Raw genomic sequence first — 21774 nt, 5'->3', positions numbered from 1 at the left:
ACTATTGGTACCCATAATATTTTAAGCCTCTAATACCACAATTGAATTACACAAAACATAAAGAGGCACACTGGTATGCTTCAATCATAAATAACTCTAATTCAGGCATTATAACATTGGGAGTTCACTAAATAAGTACCACTTACAATCCCTGTCTCTTTCTCACTGATGCTTCTCAAATGGTATCAGCCTCCTATAGATTTACACAGTACATGTTCACTATGTATATGGTACAATTGTATGTTATTACTAGGACTTTTATTTGTCAACTGTAGAAGAGTGTACAATTACATAAAAGCTGGAACATGTAGAAAGCAATGTATATGCAGCCTTACATGCAAACTAGGTTCTCTTCTCTGAGGATATCCACATAGCCAAAGGCAGACATCTGCTGGAAATTAACATTACCTAAAATATCATGGTTTAAATGGGGCTTACTAGGAATGCTAACAAGTTAAGCATTCTTGATCTCATGCTGCTGGCGAGTGCTACAATACAGCTTATCTGTTTTGGTTCTGTGTAGTGTTAAAATCTCTCCACTACAACTTTTTCTACAAATCATGATCTAAAATTTCTAGTGTAATTTGCTATGGCCAAAATGAAACTCTGGGTATTGTTTCTTCCATTCATTTCTCACATGTCACCTTGCATTTACTATCCTTAGCGACTGTGTCTTATCCCACAATCCTACTTCCAGTCTGGGAAGAGACAGAAAAAATCTAGATCTGCTCTTGTGGCTAAGAAGGAGAAGGGAATATCTCTAATAGCTACCCAGGATTGCCTGTGCTAATACAAAACCTGCCAAGACCCAATGGTTGGTATTATTCAGAACTACAGCATTAACCGGTAGGTGTTGTGATAGATTTTATGTTCAAGGAACAAATATTCTAATAGAGAAAATGAACTTGCAGACCTGAAAGTCAAAACTTTTTGTTTTCTTGGGTGGTTTTAAAAAAGGAGGATATTGGACAGGATTGGCAGCAGAAGTCAGAGCAACAAATATCTCTTCTGGGATGAAATCACGTTGCAAGGGTTTTGAATGAGATTTGGAGTAAACTTCCACAGCTGGTTTGTCTCTTAACTCAGGGAATTCTGGAAAGAGCAGGAAAGACATATAAACACTGTGTTTATAATTTGCTGGAAGATGTCACTTTCACCATCTAAAGCATAATTGTTATTCTTCTCTCTCTTATACAAGCATGTATCTATTCACAAAAGGAGGCAGTTGAATCTTTGGCTGAGAGCTCTTTGAAACCTTATTCAGTCCTTGGAGGCTATAAGCAGAATTATTGGGAAGAAGGTAAAAGGGGAAGGGATAAAAGCAAGGATGGGAGAAGGCCACCCAGAAGTGCACCAGAAATAGTACTATGAGATAGGCGTAGATTCTAAGGCACCAGGCATCACTTGGTCAGTTTCCCATTCTTTTCAGCAAGAACCAGGTGGTGTGTGCATAACTGGACATGTGGTGTTTCCTCTCAGTTACCATACAGTTCTGCAACCCAACAGACACAGACTTCAGAAGATAATTAGAACTGCAGAAAAAACAATTGCTACCAACCTGCCTTCCATTGAGGACCTGTATACTGCATGAGTCAAAAAGTGGGCTGTGAAAATATTTACAGATCCCTCGCATCCTGGATATAAACTGTTTCAACTCCTACCCTCAAAACAACGCTACAGAGCACTGCACACCAGAACAACTAGACACAAGAACAGTTTTTTCCCAAACGCCATCACTCTGCTAAACAAATAATTGTTTCCTGATTGCTTATTTGTACCCTATGACTATCATTAAGTGTTTTGTATCTTATGAATCTTGACGAATGTATCTTTTCTTTTATGTACACTGAGAGCATATGCACCAAGACAAATTCCTTGTGTGTCCAATCACACTTGGCCAATAAAAATTCTATTCTGTTCTATTCTGTTTTGTTCTGTTCTGTTCTGTTCTTGAACTGGCCATGCTAAGAAAAGACCTATGGTAATAGGTTTCATGTGTTATTCTATTTGCACAAAAATTACAGTGCAGGTAATGCAGGAAGATTTATTATTTTAATAGGGAGAAAAGTTTTTTCTATGGATAGCTCCTGCAACATATCCAACATTTTGTGAAATGATGGGCTCAATTATACAACTATGATATAAGTAAGACTGAAAGCATACACTAAATGTTATCTATTACCCCAGTATGGATTAAAACTTAATTTTAATATCAGCAGCTTCCAAGAAAATCTAAAATGCAGATTAGACTGGAAAAGATAATTTTGAAAAAGTTCATTCCTGATTAAAACAGAAGTAAGCAAGGAATTTATTTATGAGAGTGGAGAGTTAAAGACTGAATGCTTTCCAGATTTAACCACTTATAGTAAAAGAAATACCCTGTTTCTTTGTTGTCCGTGATTCTGATTTTTCCCCCCGAAGTTGTACTTCTGCTATGGAGATTGCCTATACTCAAGCATTCAGCAAAACAAAAACTAAGGCTGTCCAGAAATGGTTAAGAGCTCAGGTTCAAGTCTACACCATAGTGGCAAAAGTGGCAATGCTTCACTCTTGCCATATTTGCAAATTGCCATCCTATTTTAAAGTCACATAGTTCCTATTGTGGAAGGATAGACTGGAACAACAGTAATTGTAAACTGTAAACAATGGGCAGAGCATTTGGAAGGTATTATTATTATTATTATTATTATTATTATTATTATTATTATTATTATTATTATTATTATTATTATTATTGAATTATAAGATTCACTAGATATTAGATGTCAGCTGGACAAGTCCAGTCTATACAGGTGAATGAGGCCTTATCTTGTGAGGTTAACTAAGAGGGGTTTATGATTTCCCTTGTTTTGAAATTCAGTGACTAAAGCCTTTCTCTAATAACCATCTTGGTCTGAATAAAGTCAAGAAAATATAAGGAATTAATGGCACATAATACAGTAGTTTTTTTAAATATATTGTTTGAATCCAGGAAGTCTGGGATTAATCAGATAGGTGAGGTGGAATCAACCCAAATAGGAAATAATCTCATTTAAATCAATAATTAAAGATTAACAACTAAGTTCTAACTTCAATCCTCACTTGGCAAGTTTCTACCCTTAGGATTATATTAGATATGCATTTTGGGGGCCTGGGAAACTATTTTAAAATTTTGGTTTGTACATTAACCTTATTTTAGGTAGGGATTAAGAAACAGAGATAATATTAGATCCCAACTGGAACACTTTGCAAAGTATTAAGGGATTATGATTGTGAATAAGAACAATGTTTTTATAAATAAGGGATCACTTATCTGGATTCCCAAGTATTTTCCACTTACCTCATCACATTTATCAACTGGAGACCTAAAAACTTACCAAAACTGTTTGTTTGCTTATTCTTTATTTCATTAGATTTAGAATAGAATAGAATAGAATAGAATAGAATAGAATTTTATTGGCCAAGTGTGATTGGACACACAAGGAATTTGTCTTGGTGCATATGCTCTCAGTGTACATAAAAGAAAAGATACGTTCATCAAGGTACAACATTTACAACACAATTGATGATCAATATATCAATATAAATCATAAGGATTGCCAGCAACAAGTTATAGTCATACAGTCATAAGTGGAAAGAGATTGGTGATGGGAACTATGAAACGATTAATAGTAGTGCAGATTCAGTAAATAGTCTGACAGTGTTGAGGGAATTATTTGTTTAGCAGAGTGATGGCCTTGGGAAAAACTGTTCTTGTGTCTAGTTGTTCTGGTGTGCAGTGCTCTATAAGCGTCGTTTGAGGCTAGGAGTTGAAACAGTTTATGTCCAGGATGCGAGGGATCTGCAAATATTTTCACGGCTCTCTTCTTGATTCGTGCAGTATACAGGTCCTCAATGGAAGGCAAGTTGGTAGCAATTATTTTTTCTGCAGTTCTAATTATCCTCTGAAGTTTGTGTTTTTCTTGTTGGGTTGCAGAACCGAACCAGACAGTTATAGAGGTGCAAATGACAGACTCAATAATTCCTCTGTAGAACTGGATCAGCAGCTCCTTGGGCAGTTTGAGCTTACTGAGTTGGCGCAGAAAGAACATTCTTTGTTGTCCTTTTTTAATGATGTTTTTGATGTTAGCTGTCCATTTGAGATCTTGTGATATGATAGAACCCAGAAATTTGAAGGTTTCTACTGTTGATACTGTGTTGTCAAGTATTGTGAGAGGTGGAAGTATGGAAGGGTTTTTCCTAAAATCTACCACCATTTCTACAGTTTTGAGTGTGTTCAGTTCCAGATTGTTTTGGTTGCACCACAAGGCTAGTCGTTCGACCTCTCGTCTATATGCGGATTCGTCATTGTCTCGAATGAGACCAATCACTGTTGTGTCATCTGCGAACTTCAGTAGCTTAACAAATGGATCATTGGAGATGCAGTCATTGGTATACAGAGAGAAGAGAAGTGGGGAGAGCACACAGCCTTGGGGGGCCCCTGTGCTAATTGTACAGGTATTTGATGTGATCTTGCTTAGCTTCACCTGCTGCTTCCTGTTTGTTAGGAAGCTTGTGATCCACTTACAAGTCTGTTCCGGTACCTGTAGCTGGTTTAGCTTAGTTAGAAGAATGTCTGGAATGATGGTATTGAATGCTGAACTAAAGTCTACAAAAAGGACCCTTGCATAGGTCTTTGGAGACTCAAGATGTTGTAGGATGTAGTGCAGAGCCATATTAACAGCATCATCTGTTGATCTATTTGCTCGGTATGCCATTTAGATGTCACAAATTCCAAAACAATTCTGGATGACTCACAATGTCAAAAAACAAACAAACAAAAAATAAAAAATACAATGCAATATAAATAACCAAGATGGCATTTGCCAACTCAATACAGAAATGTAGAAAATCTTCTCTAACAAACTCTGTCCATCCTTACCAAGGCATGAGATAGCAGCTAAGTCTTCAAGTTCTTTTGGATCCCTATCATGATGGCAGCCACATGGATCATGGCTGGATAGAAAAAAATGTGCCCGGCTGGGTTATTAGGTAAAAATTGTTTAATGAAAGGAATCTGGAATATGCTAACTCTGCCAGTTTATATCAGCCAGTAGAACCATGGGAGATAGGTAGACAGGCAGGAAGAGTCATGGGCTAGTCTAAGACTGGAACTAAGGGCTTGGGGATTGGAAACAGTGGTGAAGTAGAATTACTACAATTCTTTTCAACATTCCTACTTTAAACAGGTTTTCGGTCTAAGTGGCAACACAAATGCCTGATTGCTTTACAATAGTGAATGGCAGAATGGAAGGTTTGGAATGGATCTCAGAGATCATAGTCCAGGGGTGTCCAACTCTCAGCGTCACAACAGCATCACGTGACGTATCGGGACTTTCCCCACATTCACTAAACCAGGCATGGGTATGGCCAATGCAAGATGCATCTGGCCCGCGGGGCAGGAGTTTGACAGCCCTGATATAGTCCAACTCCCTACTGAGCAGAGGAGTCTACTACTCTACCTCACCTGGCAGAGGGTCATCTAGTCTCTGTTCCCCCAGAGGAAAGTCGTTCACCTCCCAAAGCATTCTGCTCCTCTCTTGAAGAACTCCTTCTGTGAGGAAATTTTTCTTACCGTTTGGCCTATTCTGGGCAGGTAGCACTTTGCAGAGAAGACAGTTAGCAAATAATCAATTGTCTCAATTTCTAACAGCCATTTTATTTATTTAAATATTTATGGCCACCTATCTTACAACAGTGATTCTGGGCTTTGTAAATAGTCTAAAACGATAGCTATAAGCAATAACCTATGAAATAAACAATACATTCCAATCATAAAAAAACCAAGAGCAAGCGTAGCAAATCAAATAATATATAATGGCATTAAATAATACTTGTGAGATTTACCTTTACTGCTGTCACTAATAAGCAGTAAGGAGTTAATATCTTTGACTTGTTTGCTCTCTTCTTTTGAAGTAGAAGGCAATGCTGGAACTTGCTCCCTCTGATCAGACATGGTAAACACTGATTTGGGGTGGTTTTCTCATCAAGAGACCTATTTGCAAAAGCAAGTTATCTACAAGTTATATAGATAAAATAAGAGTATGACTGAAAATGACAGTATTTAGCTTCAAATTCTGTACTTAAGGATTCAATGTACAGTACCTATACACAGAGCATGTATTTTACACTAATGCCCATGGGATAAGTCTACAAAATACACTCATGTTATCACTTGTAGTAAGAAAGAGCAGTCTTCCCAACATGATGTCTCCCATATGTGGCAGACAATAACTCAAAATTCTAGTTACCTAGATTAGGAAATTGAAAAAAAATCTTGGAAGATGGCAAAAAACCCAACAACTCCATTTCTTTAATGCTACAATGTTTGTAAACAGCAGGAATTAAATGCCTTGAAGTTATGTAAGCCTATTGTTAAGTCTAAAAAACTGAAGCATTAGTAAAACCTTTCCTGTTCTAAAGGGCAGTTCCAAGTTATTCAGGCTGTTACACAAATCTAATACCTATCGGAATTAATAAGCCCAAATTAAAGGGATTTGTTATTAGGAATACTATCTCTATCTAGGCTGTCTGCAGTAATTGTTTTGGGGCATTTGAGAAACAGTAATAATCACATATGTAAAACGTTATTTACTGAGTGACTATCAATTGGTTTAATTTAGGGAAAAAATGCTTAGTTAATAAGAATGCCACCATTTTACTCTCCATCATGAATGTCTTTTTAAATTCTTTTTTTCTGGCTTAAACCCAAAGCAATCTTCAATTTGGATTTCTGAAAATAACGCAAATAATTTTAAGAATCTGAGAACCAATCTGAACAGTCAAACCCAACAACACAAATAGTAAGGACAGCAAATATTAAGCACACCTGCTAAATAAGGGAATAAGACAAATGGACACACTTAATAACTGAGTGAATATTTAGCTTTTTAAAAATTTATACTGACTTTTTTTGTGTGTTAATACATTCACGTCAACACTTCATAGCTACATGAATTGATTTTCGTGTATTTGAAATCTAATCTGTATAATATTGCTTTGAAATCATCTATGTCACAGCACACTTGATGTGTAATATTAATCGCCTCCTTATTAATCACCAGGCAAACCACCGGATATCTCCCATATTATCTCAATAGCTTTGAGATGCCATTGCTTTTAACGAAGGGAAAATCCTGTAACAATTTAACCATCTGCCCGTTTTTAAAAAGCCAAATCTGGAACCATTCAAGGAGCCATTTTACGAATGTTATGAATTATCAGAAAACTGCTACAGCACGTATTTTCCGCTCCTGGGAACATCTCCCCCACCTCCAAAACTGAGTATTATCCACCACTCGTCCCAAGTAAGCAATGAGCTTCCAAGCGATTGCTTCCTAAGGGCTAGAAGCCTCAGCACAAGACAAGTCATCGTGGCCCGATCTCAAAGAGTCAAAACCGCAATACCGCGCCGCAACAGAACCCTTCAGCCATTTGGAAGCGGGCTGAGTGAAGACAAAACAGCTCGAGGCGCTGCTTTACCTACTTCTTCCGGCTTCCTGACGGCCGCTGTTGCTATGGGAACCTAGGACGCCTTTCGCCTTCGCGAAGCCAAAAGACGCCCCGCCCAGGAACCCGCCCCCTCCCACGCGCGCTTGGAAGCCTGGCTTTCTCGACTCCCGCTTGCTTGATTCGGTTCCCGATTCTTTAAAGAAAGCCGCTTTATTTGTTTGATTCCTGTAAAGCGCCGTAGAGATGCAGCGAGCACCATGAATAAGGAGCAACAGGAGCTTGTGCTTAAGGGCACTTAATGGCGCCGATCTGGGGACTTCTACAAGAAACTAAATCTAGAAACGTTAACGCATTGTTGGGATGAGTGTCTTCGAGGTTACATGCATTTTAATATTCCAGGGGTTGACTACATCTTTGTAATCAAGCGAGGGGTGGAGTTCTTGGTATTCTCTGAGCTCGGTTGCCGACGTTTCGTTACCCAACTAGAGACACACCGATGATGTTAGATAGTTGGGGAATGAAACGTCAACAAACAACCAAACCCAGAGAGCAACCAAAAGCTCTGTTCAAGTTAGAGGTGTTCTCTTCAATTAAGATCAATTGGGATATGTGGAATAATGTAGCTGGGCTTGAAAAATTAACTTCCAAATTAAGTAGGAGAATCGCAACATAAGGAAGCATCTCTTGAAGTACTCAGATCCTGGGGATTACCTGACACACTCTTGTGAGACTCTCTGCATGGTATGAAAGTGGTTTGATATTATCTTCCCAGTTTAGGCTATAACTCTGGGATCCGCCAACTATCTCTTGAAGTACTAATCCAATCAACCTTAGCCTCAGAAAAGTTCATCTGAGTGTTCCATCTGCATGTGTGCAACCTAATACAGGATAAAGTCAAGCAACTTGCTGAAAACCAAAAGCTGTTTTATAAGGAAGCTTTATAATAATTATATAAATACACACATACCTAATTGGATAGTCCCTAATTGGATAGATTATTAAATAGGTTACCTAATTTGATTTTTCCTTGTTTTTATTCTATTGTAGATGTGAACATTTTTATTAAGAGACTCACAAAACCAATGAAATCCCACATATCATATTACCAGGCACTTCAGCAGAAAAAAATTCCTACATCTTGTAAAGGTGAGGGCCATTAGCCAGGTGTTTTTATTGAAGGTTGCACTTGTCACCTTGCAAATAAATATTACAAATAGAGTTAATGCCACCTACATTTCTAGCAAACTTTTTGTGGTCCCACACTTTACAGCTTGTCGGATATGAATGAAGGCAACATGTTTTACAGATAGCAAAATATATTTACGTTTCTGTAGCACAGTATAATTTTTTTCCATGACACAAAGATCACACACACATTTTACAATTAACCAACATTCAATAAAATTAGCTGCTTCAAAATCATGGTCTTTGACTCATCCAATGGATGAAAACTGAATTCCATTTTCTCTTATCCCTAGCAAAGTCATTGCTTCCAAGGGAGAAATCTGAACCACCTTGCTTGAACAATAAATCATTCAATTTTACCACTTCCTACTCACAATCTAAAACAGTGATGGCAAACCTTTTTGTCATTGTGTGCCAAAAGCGAGGGAGCATGGGGGGGGTTGTGTGTGAGCATGCCACACCCCTAATGCAATGTCCCCCTATGTGCCCTGCCCCCCCCGGTGCATGTGACACCCAACAATGCTGCCCCGTTTTGGACCTAGCAGGCGTCCCTGAAGCCTCCAGAGGCTGGAAATGGCCCATTTCTGGACTTCTGATAGGCCCATTAGGCCTGTTTTTCGCTCTCCCCAGGCGCTCCCCCGGCCATCTGGAGGCCTGAAACGGCCCATTTCCAGACTTCTGGTAGGCCCGTTTTTCACCCTTTGGAGGCTCCAGAGGCTTTCTTGGAGCTTCCAGGAGCGTGAAAATGGCCTCCCCTCGGCCCTCCAGAGGCCAGAAACGGTTGGTTTCCGGACTTTTGGTAGGCCCATTTTTCAGCACAAGCTGTTGTGTCTTGCCCGCTCTCACCGCAGCCGGGGTCTGCTTATCTGCTTCCGAACGCTGAAGAATGTCCTCCCGGCCCCAGCCCTGGCTCCATGCCCAGACAGGCTGAGGAGGGGGCATCTCCCGGCCCCAGCCCTGGCTCCATGCCCAAGCAGGCTGCAGAGGAGGGAGCACCCCCCGGCCCCAGCCCTGACTCCATGCCCAGGCAAACGGAGCAGCTAGACCCCTCCCCCTCCTCCACAGCATGTGAGCCTGAGGAAAGTTTATTTCCAACAGCTGCTGATTGGAGTGACCCTCGCATCAGAAGACTGGATAGGCGGAGGCAACAGAAGGAAGGGAGGGGCAGGCCTTAATGAGTGCTGAGTCATGGAGCCACATCCCATGGCCTATATAAAGGATCTGCTTTCTGGCAGTCTCTGAGTCAGGCAAAGTCAAACTTATCTTGCTGAAGTCACTTTCTGGTCTCCTGCCTGCTCTGAGGACTTTGCTAGGACTTTGGGCAGAGCTGCAGAGGCAAGCCTGATTCGGATTTCCCTGACCCGGCCGTCAGCAGAGGAGTGGGACACGACACAAGCCCTGTACTTATCTGGCATCCAAAACAGGCCACATGGAGACTCCTGGGAGTGGAGGGGCAGCATGGGCATGCATGCGCGTCTCCCGCATGTACGGCAAAGACCCAAAAATCAAAAATGCGTGGTGGAGCTGATCTATGGCTACGACTCACGTGCCCACAGAAATGGCTCCCCGTGCCATAGGTTTGCCATCATGGATCTAAGATTGTGAAGCTATAAAAATCAAGTTCGTTAGCACACTATGTGTACTTTTGCAAGAAAATAAGAATTGGCACTTTTTTTTAATCTAAGGTCATTATTTACATGTTTTTTGAAACAAACACACAAATATGTTTCTTTTGCTAGATTATAATAAATCTTTTAAATGCTGTTCTTGTATCACTGGCAAGGCTCATGAAACCCAAACGTTCTTAAAGAATGGAAAGTTCATGTTTTAGGAACAAAACTTTTTATGCTATTCACAATTGTTCAGTCATTTTGAATTTATATTCACAGCTTTGTATAGAAACCAATAGTATAATTGAATAATTGTGTATTTTTGAAAATGTCTTAGTTCAAGCACCAGATTAAGTCAGATATGATCTTTGTTCTTTTTTGTTCAGCTGAATCATAGTTACAGTCACACCAAATAATATAAAACAAATGCTGACTGACATGCTGTGAGAACTCAACCAAAATGCTCTTTGCAATGATGATTGGGAGAGAAACTAAGATGTTATTAAAAGTTGATTTAGTCAAAGTTTCTTCCTTATTCTTTTCCAAAACTGGCTATTGTTTGAGTGAATTTGCAAATAATAGTGAAGTTAATATTGCAGTTGATTTTGGGCATACTTCAAACTACTTTTCATGATAATACCAAGTAACGTATTTTTTATTATTCAAAAACTATGTCAGGGGTGTTAAACTCGATTTCACTGAGGGTCGCAGCAGAGTTGTGTTTGATCTGGGGGAGGGGGGTCAGGGAGCGTGGCCAGCTCCATGTCTCTTGTCAGGGGCTCCTGTGGGTGGCCAAGTGCTAAGGCAGGGCCCTCCCTCACTGTCATCTCCTTCCTTCCTTCTTTCTTCTTCCTTCCCCTCTTTCCTCATTTTTCCTTCCTTGCTCTCTTTCAATCTTTCCTTTGTCTTTACTCTTTTCCCTTTCTACTTTCCTGTCCATTCTTGCATGCTCAAATGCAAAAGGGGAAACAGCAAAGATTTGATTTGCTTTTAGTTTGTTTTGCTAGCCCTCTGCCATTGAAAACGTAGCTTGCCTCCCACCCCCGAGTTCCATTTGGCAGAGGGCTGCAGGAGGCCGTTGCAGCAAAAAACGGGGCCTGGGAGGGCTGTGCACAGCTCTCCAAGCTGCGTTTTCACTGGCAGAGGGCTGCAGGAGGCTGTTGCAGCCGGAAGCGGAGCTTTGATGGGTCAGTTTTTGCTGGCACAGGAGGCTGTCATGGCCATAAACGGAGCCCGAGGGGGCCACATGCACCTACCAAGCTCCATTTTTGCTGGCAGGGGCACTGTGGGCCAGCCCTTTGCTGTTTCCAGGGCAGCCCTGCGGGCCAGATTTGGCTCACAGGCCTTGAGTTTGAAACCCCTGAGCTATATGTTCTTTTTAATTAAACTGAACATTTCATGCAGAGATTTTATGTCACAAAATCCAATGTTTTTTTAAACACAATAACTTTAGTAATATGGCTTGCAAATGCTGGGCTGGCATACATGGGCATGTTTGCAAAGGGAAAGGCAAAGCATGTCATATACTGAATATAATGTCATGACTTATGATGTCATTACAGCTTGCACTAATGTTTATGCTTGTGGGCTGGAATATTTCGTTAGCAAGTTTTGATACATTTCAGCATCATTATGGTAAATACAGGCACCTGATTTCCCATACGCCTATATTCATGCTGTATTCTTTAATTGCAGATCCTATCCTATTATAGTTTGACTTTAGGATGGAGACAGAAAATTGAATTTGTGTCTTTTAAAGAAATAAAAGATTAAAGAAAGACGCAATTTTTTTTAAATTTTAGAACAAATTTAGAACACAAGTTTTATTTCAAAATAACAAATTCAGTATTCTTTCTGTAAATGTTATTTGGTTTATCCATAACATAATTACCAAATATAAATACAAGCATTCCATGCCAGCAATTCTTAAAATATATACAATGTTTTTTTAGGAAAAGCTGGTTTCAGTGTGAAAACTTTCAGCATGTAACTTAATTAATGGTTTAATTTATATCAGTCACGTAAATCTCATATCAAATCTTCCAAGGTTTCTTTCAGTTTGTCATCTTCTAAGATTTTTTTTTAAACAGAGTATTGAAATGGGTCTGTTTAATTTTCAGAAAACAAAGGTTATTTTAAATATTTTTGCATAATGAAAATCTTCCAGTTGCCCTTTTAATACTATGAAGCTGCTTTTATCCTGAAAAATAGTTGACTCTAGTTTTCTGTGGTTAGATTAAATCATTTTAGTTAAGTAATTAAAGTTATACTACAGAAAACAAACTATATGAGTTCAGTTTGACAAAATTGGGCAAAACAAAGGAAACAACAACCAGTATCTATAATGCACTAAAGAACCATGAATCAATTAAGGCAAGACATGAAATTTATACAGACTGTATTTATTTTGCCCATCTCCAATTTTTTTATTTACTTGAGTCACAGCCCCAATGCCTTATGAATAGTTCACACTGACTAGTGAAACAGAGTTCTCTATCTATCTACAGGCTATATATCAGCCCTGTAGGGTATTATCTGTCAACTCCCAATACAGTGATTATGTGTCACATTGGCAAAAATATGTCTCAGGGTGTTCCATACCTAATCCATCCCATTATTACTTTCAAAGAAATGTTACTGAGCAAACTGCTATTTTAACTGGAACGCTGAAGCTTTCCAAGTCAATGCTTTTTCTCAGTTCTTCAATACAAATTATGTTCTGTATCACTGCAGTGATAATCAATAAAGAATGTAAAAATAATGGTCATATGATCACATATTAATGATGCTTGTAAAAAATGTAATACTGAAGATATTATGCTCATAGTTGAGAAAGCCTAACTCACAGGAATCTAATGCATGAAACAATATCTGCTGGCTGAGTGATTTTTTTATTGTTAGAGGGGAAAATTCCCTATGATTGTAAACAAAGAGAGCTTCACTTCCAAATTTTTCAAACTGGGATTGTAACAAGGAAGAGAAGATAGTATAAAATCTACCTTTCATGGCAACCTCTTTAAAAAAAGTCTCATACAATTGTTAACTGAGTTAATAATATCACATTTAAATTGGTCTTAAACTAAAGAGAGAAAGAAAGTTTTAAACACGTTTTGTTTAATGTGTTCTGTGATCTTCAATAGAACACATCATTATTACAGAAACTGGTCCTAGTCTAAATGTTAATGGAACCCACAGGGCTATCCCTGATAACTTTGCTATAAGCTTGCAGTGTAATTCACAACATGTTTAGTACTTAACATGTTCTTCTGTTAGCAGTTCAAAAACTAAAAGATAAATGAACCTGGTAGTAAATGGCCACTCTGTGTTGTCAGATTATTAAGATACTAAGCATCAAAGGAAGTACTAGAAGGTACAGTCAATAACACTGGGCTTACTTTAATTTGAAAGAAAAATACTGAAATATGTCAAAGCAAAACATTAGACACATTTTTCACAATACAGTATTCATACAGGCAATAATTTTACCCTTCAAAGCAGTGTTGGATCATGCCCAACTTTTATTTACCCTAGGCCAAATTACAATTTCTACTAATATCTGTTGCATGGCTGCATCGGTCAAAATCACATATTTATATTATTACTATTAGGGAAAAGCCCACTTGTGGCAGGTGATCTAAACCAGCTATTAATACATTCACTTACAAGGGAGGGATATCTTTGACTCATCACCAAAGAGGGCTCTCAGTAATATATTTCAGCAATCCTTTATGATATGGTTTAAGAAATAAAATAAATTGTAAAGGTACCTTAACTGTTCCTTATTTTTTTCCCCTAAGCCCAGTGTGAATAGACATATCTGTTTTTTTCTCAGGTTCTGGACAAAAGTAGCAGCTGGCCTATTCGTTTTGTAGTACAAATACTGTTCAAATGTCTCATTTCAAGTGTGATTCTGACAGAAGACTTATGCAAATAGTCACTATTATCCAGATCACACAATACTACTTTTTTAAGGAAACAATGGGTAAAAGGAATACTACACAGAGAGCTATTTGCAATAGGCAAAACTTAACTAGAAATTTCTTCACTAACCTTTTAGCAGATTTCATGACCAGCATGTAAATGGCTCATATTAGAATAGCTAGGAATGAGAATAATCTATTGGGCCTTGTATAGGTTTAGCTGCCTTGTGCGCCAAAATGCCATCGTTTTCCAGAAATACATACAATTTCTTTTTTTTTTAAAAAAAGGCTCAACCCATTTATATCATTGGACCCAATTTGTTATTGTTTGACTAAAGAGCATCTTCTGATCTCGGTTCTAAAGACAGCTTCCAGAGGTCTTCATATCTTAAGAGGGCAAGACCAAGAACGTGGTTTCACATAATCCAGGAAAGTTGGCTAGAAGACACAAGAGGAACAGTAATGTTAGGCAAAAAAGTATAGAATACTTTGCCTTGTCTAGAACCATTCAATAAACCACATTTACTCACACAATAACCCAGATATATTTTCATTTGATTACCAGGAAATGCAAAGAATTTATAGAGAACCCTAGGATGTTCATAAATCTACAAGACTCTTCTTGCTAATAAAAGTCCAGACAGACTTTTTGGAGGAGAAATCAAAACTGCCATCACTTCCAGGTATTACTCACTCAGATCCAAATTCAGATCTCAACCCTCTGTTTTGAAACTGCTCCACCTGAGATTGAACTTCAGTAAATTTATACAAGGCTAAAGCAGCAAAACTACCTGGGTCCAGAGGCTTTTAAAAACTTCTGCAGTCCAGGTACCAGACTTGGGAATTATACAATGACATTTCACTCACATACAGTCTCATTGTGTACATGCACTTATGAGATGTATTCTGGCGCTGCACACCACAACAGAGATGATGAAAATCCTAATGTACTGAGTGGAACCTAAAGCTAATGGAGAATCTAAGAAGTTAATAGAATGAAGAAATTACTAACTTCCATGCACATGTAATTCGTTGCTACCTTCCTGCCCTGTCTCCCAAGAATGCATAGTCTTAAGTTTTCTAGGGCTGGAATACCAGCTGAGAAATTCATAATGCATATAGAATTTTTTTGTAGTTCTTGTCTCTAAATTCATGGCTCTGAATAGTAACTGAACCTATACTTATTACAAACAGATTACTCACATTTTCCCTGGGACAATATTGACGGGCATATAACTCTTGCCCATAAAGGCAAATAAGGACACCTTGGCCAAGGAAGAGGGATGTCCACATGATGATGTTAAAAATGGGGTTTTTCCGCCGATCATGGAGAATGAAGTTGAAAACCACTGAAGGAAGGAAACAGCCATTTAGATTGTAAACTCTATTCCCCACCCCCCAGAACCAAATGCATCAAAACATTGTTGCAATAATAAAACATGTTTAATACATTACAAGGCTAGTCTGTCAAGTTGAAAATTAACAATGTAATTTGAATTTTATATGCCAATATGGAAAAATTAAAGGCAGAACACACAGCTATTAAGAGGAGGAAGAAAGAATATTTCACTGTTTTCCCCCCCTTCTACTCTCACAATGTTCCCCAGCAAATCAGAGACAGGCTTTACATTCACTCCATCTGCTTTCCAATAAGTACTCTATTCCTAAAATATTCCCACCAAGCAACTCCACCCTCACTTCAAAACTGGCTCTGGAAAAGAGGAAATGTGATCTGAGATCAGAGATGACTTCTGGATCAGAGTTTACAAATGCTAGCCATGCTGGAACCTCACTATATGACATATTGCAAATTAGCCATTTATTATTCAAATTATTTTTCCCCTCAACATTTTGCTATACTGCTGAAAGATATATTTAATACTTACTTCCAAAACACAGGAACAAGGAAAACATGACTGGATACAGGTAACCCAAGCAAACGGCCAGGATATATTCATGTACTGCAGCAGAAACCATGAAAACTGACAGCATAGCAACTGCTTTGAATTTTTTCCCAAAGAACTGAGGTTGACAGACAAACAAAATAAACAATGTCCAATGATTAAAAAAAATATTTGTGCAGCTTCTGGAAATCATCCAAAACTTCCTATTAGCTCTTTGTACAGAAATTTATAAATGCAGATTTTTTTAAAAAAAATATGGTTTTCCATCAGGAGGTATACTCCTTTAGAAGAAATAGTGGTGTAAACATAGCACAAAATAAATACATATGTGATATTTCTCTGAAGAGAGAGTTCCCATTAAATTTTGTACTTAAATACATGTGTGTATCAAATACTCCTTTAGAAGAAATAGTGGTGTAAACATAGCACAAAATAAATACATATGTGATATTTCTCTGAAGAGAGAGTTCCCATTAAATTTTGTACTTAAATACATGTGTGTATCAAATACTCCTTTAGAAGAAATAGTGGTGTAAACATAGCACAAAATAAATACATATGTGATATTTCTCTGAAGAGAGAGTTCCCATTAAATTTTGTACTTAAATACATGTGTGTATCAAATAAAAACACACAAAATGAAAATGATTAAATTCAAAATGTCCAGGTGTACTGCTTCCTTATAGCAGGGTGTGTTCCTGGGGGAGTGATGAGTGAAGAATGGTGGGAATGTCTGCCAAGACTACATACATGACTATCATCCCAGTTGCCAGCTAAAGCAAATAGGCATCTATATTGGGCGGAAGTGATATAGGAAGTAGCTGGAGTAGGCAATTACTTTAGAGACAACGGCAAAACTGTCATTTCATTCTGTGCACAAGGAGGCAATGGTAAACCACTTCTGTATTTTATCAAGAAAATCCCATGGACAGAAAATCTTGAAGAAAATCTATCTAAAGTGGTTACTTAGAATTGGCACCAACATAATTAGTCAATTACTTATAAGTAATTGCTGCTGCTTACCCAAAGGAAATCTCTGTAGGCATAATAATATAGCCAATCATGTACTACGATATTCCAGGTTCGGTAATAGTTTGAAAAAGATGTAGAATTCCACCAGTCCTAAAAAGGTGTAAAAAAGAATAGAAAATGGAGTTCAGAATTGAGGACCACTATATCAAGGATCTGCTGCTTTTCAAATATTTCAATAGCACCTCAAATATAATCTTCAAATCTCTAAATTGACAGATGTTGCAACTTTACACCAGTTTAGTGCAGTGGCTAAAGCAATAAGCCAAAAAATGGGAACCTGTCAGTTCTAGTCACACTTTAGACACAAAGCCAGCTGCGTTATCTTGGGTTATCCAGTCACTCTCTCAGTTGTAGGAAGAAGGCAAGGGCAAACCTCTTCCAAAAATTCCTTGCCAAGAATGCTGCAGGGACTAGCAGTCAATAGGAATTAAGAAGGAAGAGAAAGAGAAAAAAGAAAACACTTGCAACTTATATTTCTAACCTATTGAAACACTTTAGAATGGAAGCATTCAACTTGATGTTTCCAGATCTGTTGGACTAAATGACCCATCAGATTTTGTTGGAATAGTCAATTGACAGAAATAAGATGAGGTGTGATCCCAAAACATATGGAAGACCCCACAAAACTCACATAATATAAGGAACATATTTCAAAAGATCTCACCGTATTCTTTAGGGCTTGTCCCCTAGAAGAATATTAGATCTTTGTAGGTAAAATACTATAAAGTAGATTTGCTATGGCTCAAAAACTACTTTTAATCATTGTTTTTAGGCTGCACAAGAAACTGTTACAAGCTTAAAGAAAACATAACAGATTCAGAACAAGCTTCTGTAAGATCATCTGCCATTCAAAGACTTCAGCAATTGCCAAGACTAACAAAGCATTTTTCTTCCTGGATAAAACCATGCCAAACTACCAACATAGTAAGAGACAGTCGAATGCACACATGGCAATTACGTCTGTCTCTCAGTCAGTCAGTCTAAATAAATAATAAATAAATAAATGTAAACTCCATGCATAACATGCATGTGCATATCTGTGCATATGTACATATAGCATAAGTACATATACTTTCTTTTTAAATGGGCACCTTTCCCTTCTTGCCCCTTGCCAATTTGTTGCATTGTAGTTAATCTTTCAGAAAAGTCTGGCAAGGCTATGCCTCAGTTACCTGATAAAACATTCTGTCAGCAAAGCGGAGCACCTCAGCAAAAGCATTAAGCCAGCAATGAAGGAATGCAAAGAAGCTCAGGAACAGAATCAATACACCTAGGTAAGCATTAAAGAAAAAAAAAAGCAAGTTAATTTTAACTTAAAAACAGGCTGCACATTCAGTCTGTTCAGTGTTCTAAGTATTGTAATGATACCTATGAAAACAACAAGTATGGCATGTCATTTTTAAGAATTACTTCTAAGAAGTTACCTTCTGGGGCAGCATTTGAGTGAATAGATTTCAGGAGCATCTCAGTGACAAGGCATGTTGAAAAGTGGGATTTAGTATGAAGGCAAGACTGTAATGTGCAAAATGGAAGAAAGGATGAAAAAGAAACAAGCAGAACAAGTTGACCACTAGGTGTTTGGAACAAAGTTTAACAATAAGAAAAAGGGAAATGTTTTATATTTTTAAAACATCTGCTTTGAACAGCGTTTGCTTCAACAAGTGGTAATCCTTAGTAGAGGATTACTTAGTGCTCAAGAAGAAATATTCACAGTTGTTATATTTTCTGCCCAAGGTGATGGCCACCTCCTCTGCAGAACATCCACATAGCACTGTCATCTATGTAGGTGTGTCTATAGACCAAGCAGAAGGACATCTAGTGGCTGGGAGTATTTGAAACGGGGATATTTGTCCCTGTGTAGAAAAATGGCAAGAACGGAGTTTACAGGAACTCAGAAACAATTAAGGGATAGAAAAAAGTGTCAAGAAGGAAGCTGTTATAGGAAAAAGTCAATATAAAAGCAGGAGAAAGAATGGGAAAGATTGCAAACGGTGGAAATAGGATGAAAGTCAAATATGAAAAAAGGAATACTGTAAAATGCTTCTGGGAACGAAATATAGGTAATTGAAATAAAATTTCAAATAGGGGTTCACTCTATGTAGAAACTCTGGTCACTAACTGCTGCATAAAATGGTGCAGAATTTGATGTGCCATGGTATGGTATATCCAGAAGCAATGTTTATATATTTAAAGTGTTTAAATTAAAGGTGGAGCTCTTCTGCCCAAGAAAATGATAGGAGCAGACCAGTGGTGAAATGCAAAATTTTTTGCTACTGGTTCTGTGGGCATGGCTTGGTGGGGGAGGGTCATGTGACTGGGTAGGTGCGGCCAACTTTTTAAAAAGTTTTTTTTTTTTACTTTTTAAAGCATTTTTTACTACCTATTCATCCGAACCAGTAGTAAAAAAATACTTTTAAAAAGTTTTTTAAAAAGTTTCCAATGATTGCGTGGCACAGCTTGTGATCGTTGGAATCTTTTTTTTTACTTTTTAAAGCATTTTTTAACTACCAGTTCGCCTGAACCGGTAGTTTTTATCACTACCGGTTTGCCCAAACTGGAGCGAATGGGTAGCATTTCATCCCTGGAGCAAACAATGTAGAAGCTTATTTGTATTTACGTTATTTTAGAAAAGTATAGGGCTGCCCATGACTGATGTTCTTTTGGTACAAAATCCTGTAAAAGAAATAATGCTTGTCTTCTCTTATTTCCTCTAATCCTACAGAGGTCATTTGCTAACATACATCTAGCATGCCTCATGTGTCTGTCTATCTGTTAGCCATATCACATTTGTAATTGCATTGCATTCAAAAGCTTTGAAGGAAAGAGCCACAGGCTGATTACAGGAGCTCACCTGGAAGAATAGAGTTGAAGATGCAAAGAACTAGTCCTCGTAGACTGAAGTGTCCCAGGCTATAATTCCGATACATTGGAATACAGAGTCTTACAAATATGTAGTAACCATAGAATAATGATCCAAGAATCTACACAAGAGGAAAAATCAAAATCAGTTGACGATCGGAGATATTTGGAAAGAATCACAGGGCAAATAAAAAAAAAACCTGCTGACTATCCATCTCCCCCAAGTGACCTTCGTTTATTTTACTGCTGCTTAGAATGTAATTATTCTAGATGTAGGCAGAATGGTGGAAAATATACTTCTATAAGCAAAGAAAATTACAGAACCTAAACCTCTCCAGTTGCCTTAGGCTACAATTCCATATTCTGGAGAGGCTTTCTATAAATTGCCTCTGGTGGAGCTTCAGGATTCTCAGTAGGCAAAAGAAAAAGTGGCAGAATGCCTCTGATCACCCTTCCTTATGTATGTTTGTGGTCTGGACTCATATGAACAAATGGTGGTGTGGATTCAACAGTGAGTTACTGTCAATGATTTTAGTTGCCACCGAAGTTAATAACCCAAAATGGGAAAGGAAGGAAAGTCTAGTTATTTTAAGGGGGCCCTTCCCACATATGACTAGCAAAGTTGCCACAACTGATGGGAATAGGGAGATATTCTATTTTAAAATGCCTCAGCTTTGCTGCAGGAGAATAGCTATGGATCCTCTGCTCTTTATTTGTATTACTATGTGCATGTGTATTTTCTCAGGATCTTGACGAATATATAGAATACTCAATAAATGAAACAAACACAAAAGAAACAATTGCTTTGAAAACAGATGGTTCTAAACATTTTCTAGAACTATTTCTATAGTTTCTGAGAACTCTGAAAATGAATGCTGAAAGACTGGAAATAGATTCAGAAACCGTTCAATGAAGAATCTGAATCATTTTCTTTTTGCCAATTTCAAAATAATATAAAGGTTCCAATTCTGGTTGTAATTTCAACATATCTAGAAGGCACCAGGTCATGGAAGGCACGAATAAGCCAGCATCTTATGTTGGGTTTGTAATAAGCAATCTGACTCACCTGAGAGAAGCCACAGATACACTAGGCAACAAAAAAGGCTCTGATTTATAGCAGGGGAAAATAGTGATATAGATATACACAAGCAAGACAGCTAGTAAGTGCTTTTAGGTCTAAGGACTGTTTTCTATCAGGGAAATGTCAGGTAAAGAAAAGTCTCTAACCTGTGCAATCTTGGTAGCCAGATAGCTCCATCTTATTGTGGGTGTTCTGAAAAGAATATGATATCACTTTTTCAGTTCTCAAATGGTTTGGTATTATTCGATGTCATACTTTTAGCAAGTATAATTAAGTGCACTACCTAGATATTGATTGTAGCAAACTCAATATAAATTTAATTTCAACATAAGAATATATCAGAATATTTCAATTATATAATGTAGATAAATTTATTTGATAGGTATGACATTATTCATCAAAACATTGTGCATGTTTTATTCTGAATCTGACCAGTCATTATTGATACTGTTATACTTTGATATTTTAAAAAAGTAATTAAATGAATAAACAATGCTGGTAGAAATATATAGGCAGAAGAATATGAAAAAAAGTTCTGAAAGCTTCATACAACCAATTAATAATCAAAGTTCAACCTCTTTTTTGGGGACTGAAAGCATGGGTGGAACAAAGGAAATGTGGAGCGATTTTGCTTTGCTCATAAAAAGTATGTTTGCTAATGCAGTTGCACAATGTATTTAATTCAAAAGTTATGATAAAAATAAGGTCTACAA

General features: G+C 37.7%; 2 protein-coding genes across 3 annotated transcripts in view; both read right to left on the bottom strand.

The window, feature by feature from the left end:
* Positions 1-7492, bottom strand: part of AXDND1 (axonemal dynein light chain domain containing 1) — a 51337-nt gene extending 43845 nt beyond the window's left edge. The window contains exons 1-3 of the mRNA XM_058177227.1: positions 7291-7492; positions 5866-6013; positions 914-1092 (exon numbers count right to left, since the gene is read on the bottom strand). Of these exons, the coding sequence (XP_058033210.1) occupies positions 914-1092; positions 5866-5974 (288 nt within the window). The 5' untranslated portion in view covers positions 5975-6013; positions 7291-7492. The remainder of the gene's footprint in view (positions 1-913; positions 1093-5865; positions 6014-7290) is intronic.
* Positions 7493-12034: 4542 nt separating this feature from the next.
* The window catches only part of SOAT1 (sterol O-acyltransferase 1), a 35415-nt gene continuing 25675 nt past the window's right edge, over positions 12035-21774 (bottom strand). The window contains exons 10-16 of one of the 2 annotated variants that reach the window (XM_058177226.1): positions 21208-21253; positions 19973-20102; positions 18294-18391; positions 17113-17211; positions 16072-16207; positions 15389-15534; positions 12035-14623 (exon numbers count right to left, since the gene is read on the bottom strand). In XM_058177226.1, the coding sequence (XP_058033209.1) occupies positions 14567-14623; positions 15389-15534; positions 16072-16207; positions 17113-17211; positions 18294-18391; positions 19973-20102; positions 21208-21253 (712 nt within the window). In that variant the 3' untranslated portion in view covers positions 12035-14566. The remainder of the gene's footprint in view (positions 14624-15388; positions 15535-16071; positions 16208-17112; positions 17212-18293; positions 18392-19972; positions 20103-21207; positions 21254-21774) is intronic. The other variant, XM_058177225.1, reaches the window with a different exon arrangement.

Source organism: Ahaetulla prasina, chromosome 3 (genome assembly GCF_028640845.1).
Source record: "Ahaetulla prasina isolate Xishuangbanna chromosome 3, ASM2864084v1, whole genome shotgun sequence".
NCBI lineage: Eukaryota > Metazoa > Chordata > Lepidosauria > Squamata > Colubridae > Ahaetulla > Ahaetulla prasina.
The sequence above is the reverse complement of the archived record's forward strand: the minus strand, read 5'-3'. Positions and strand labels throughout refer to the sequence as shown.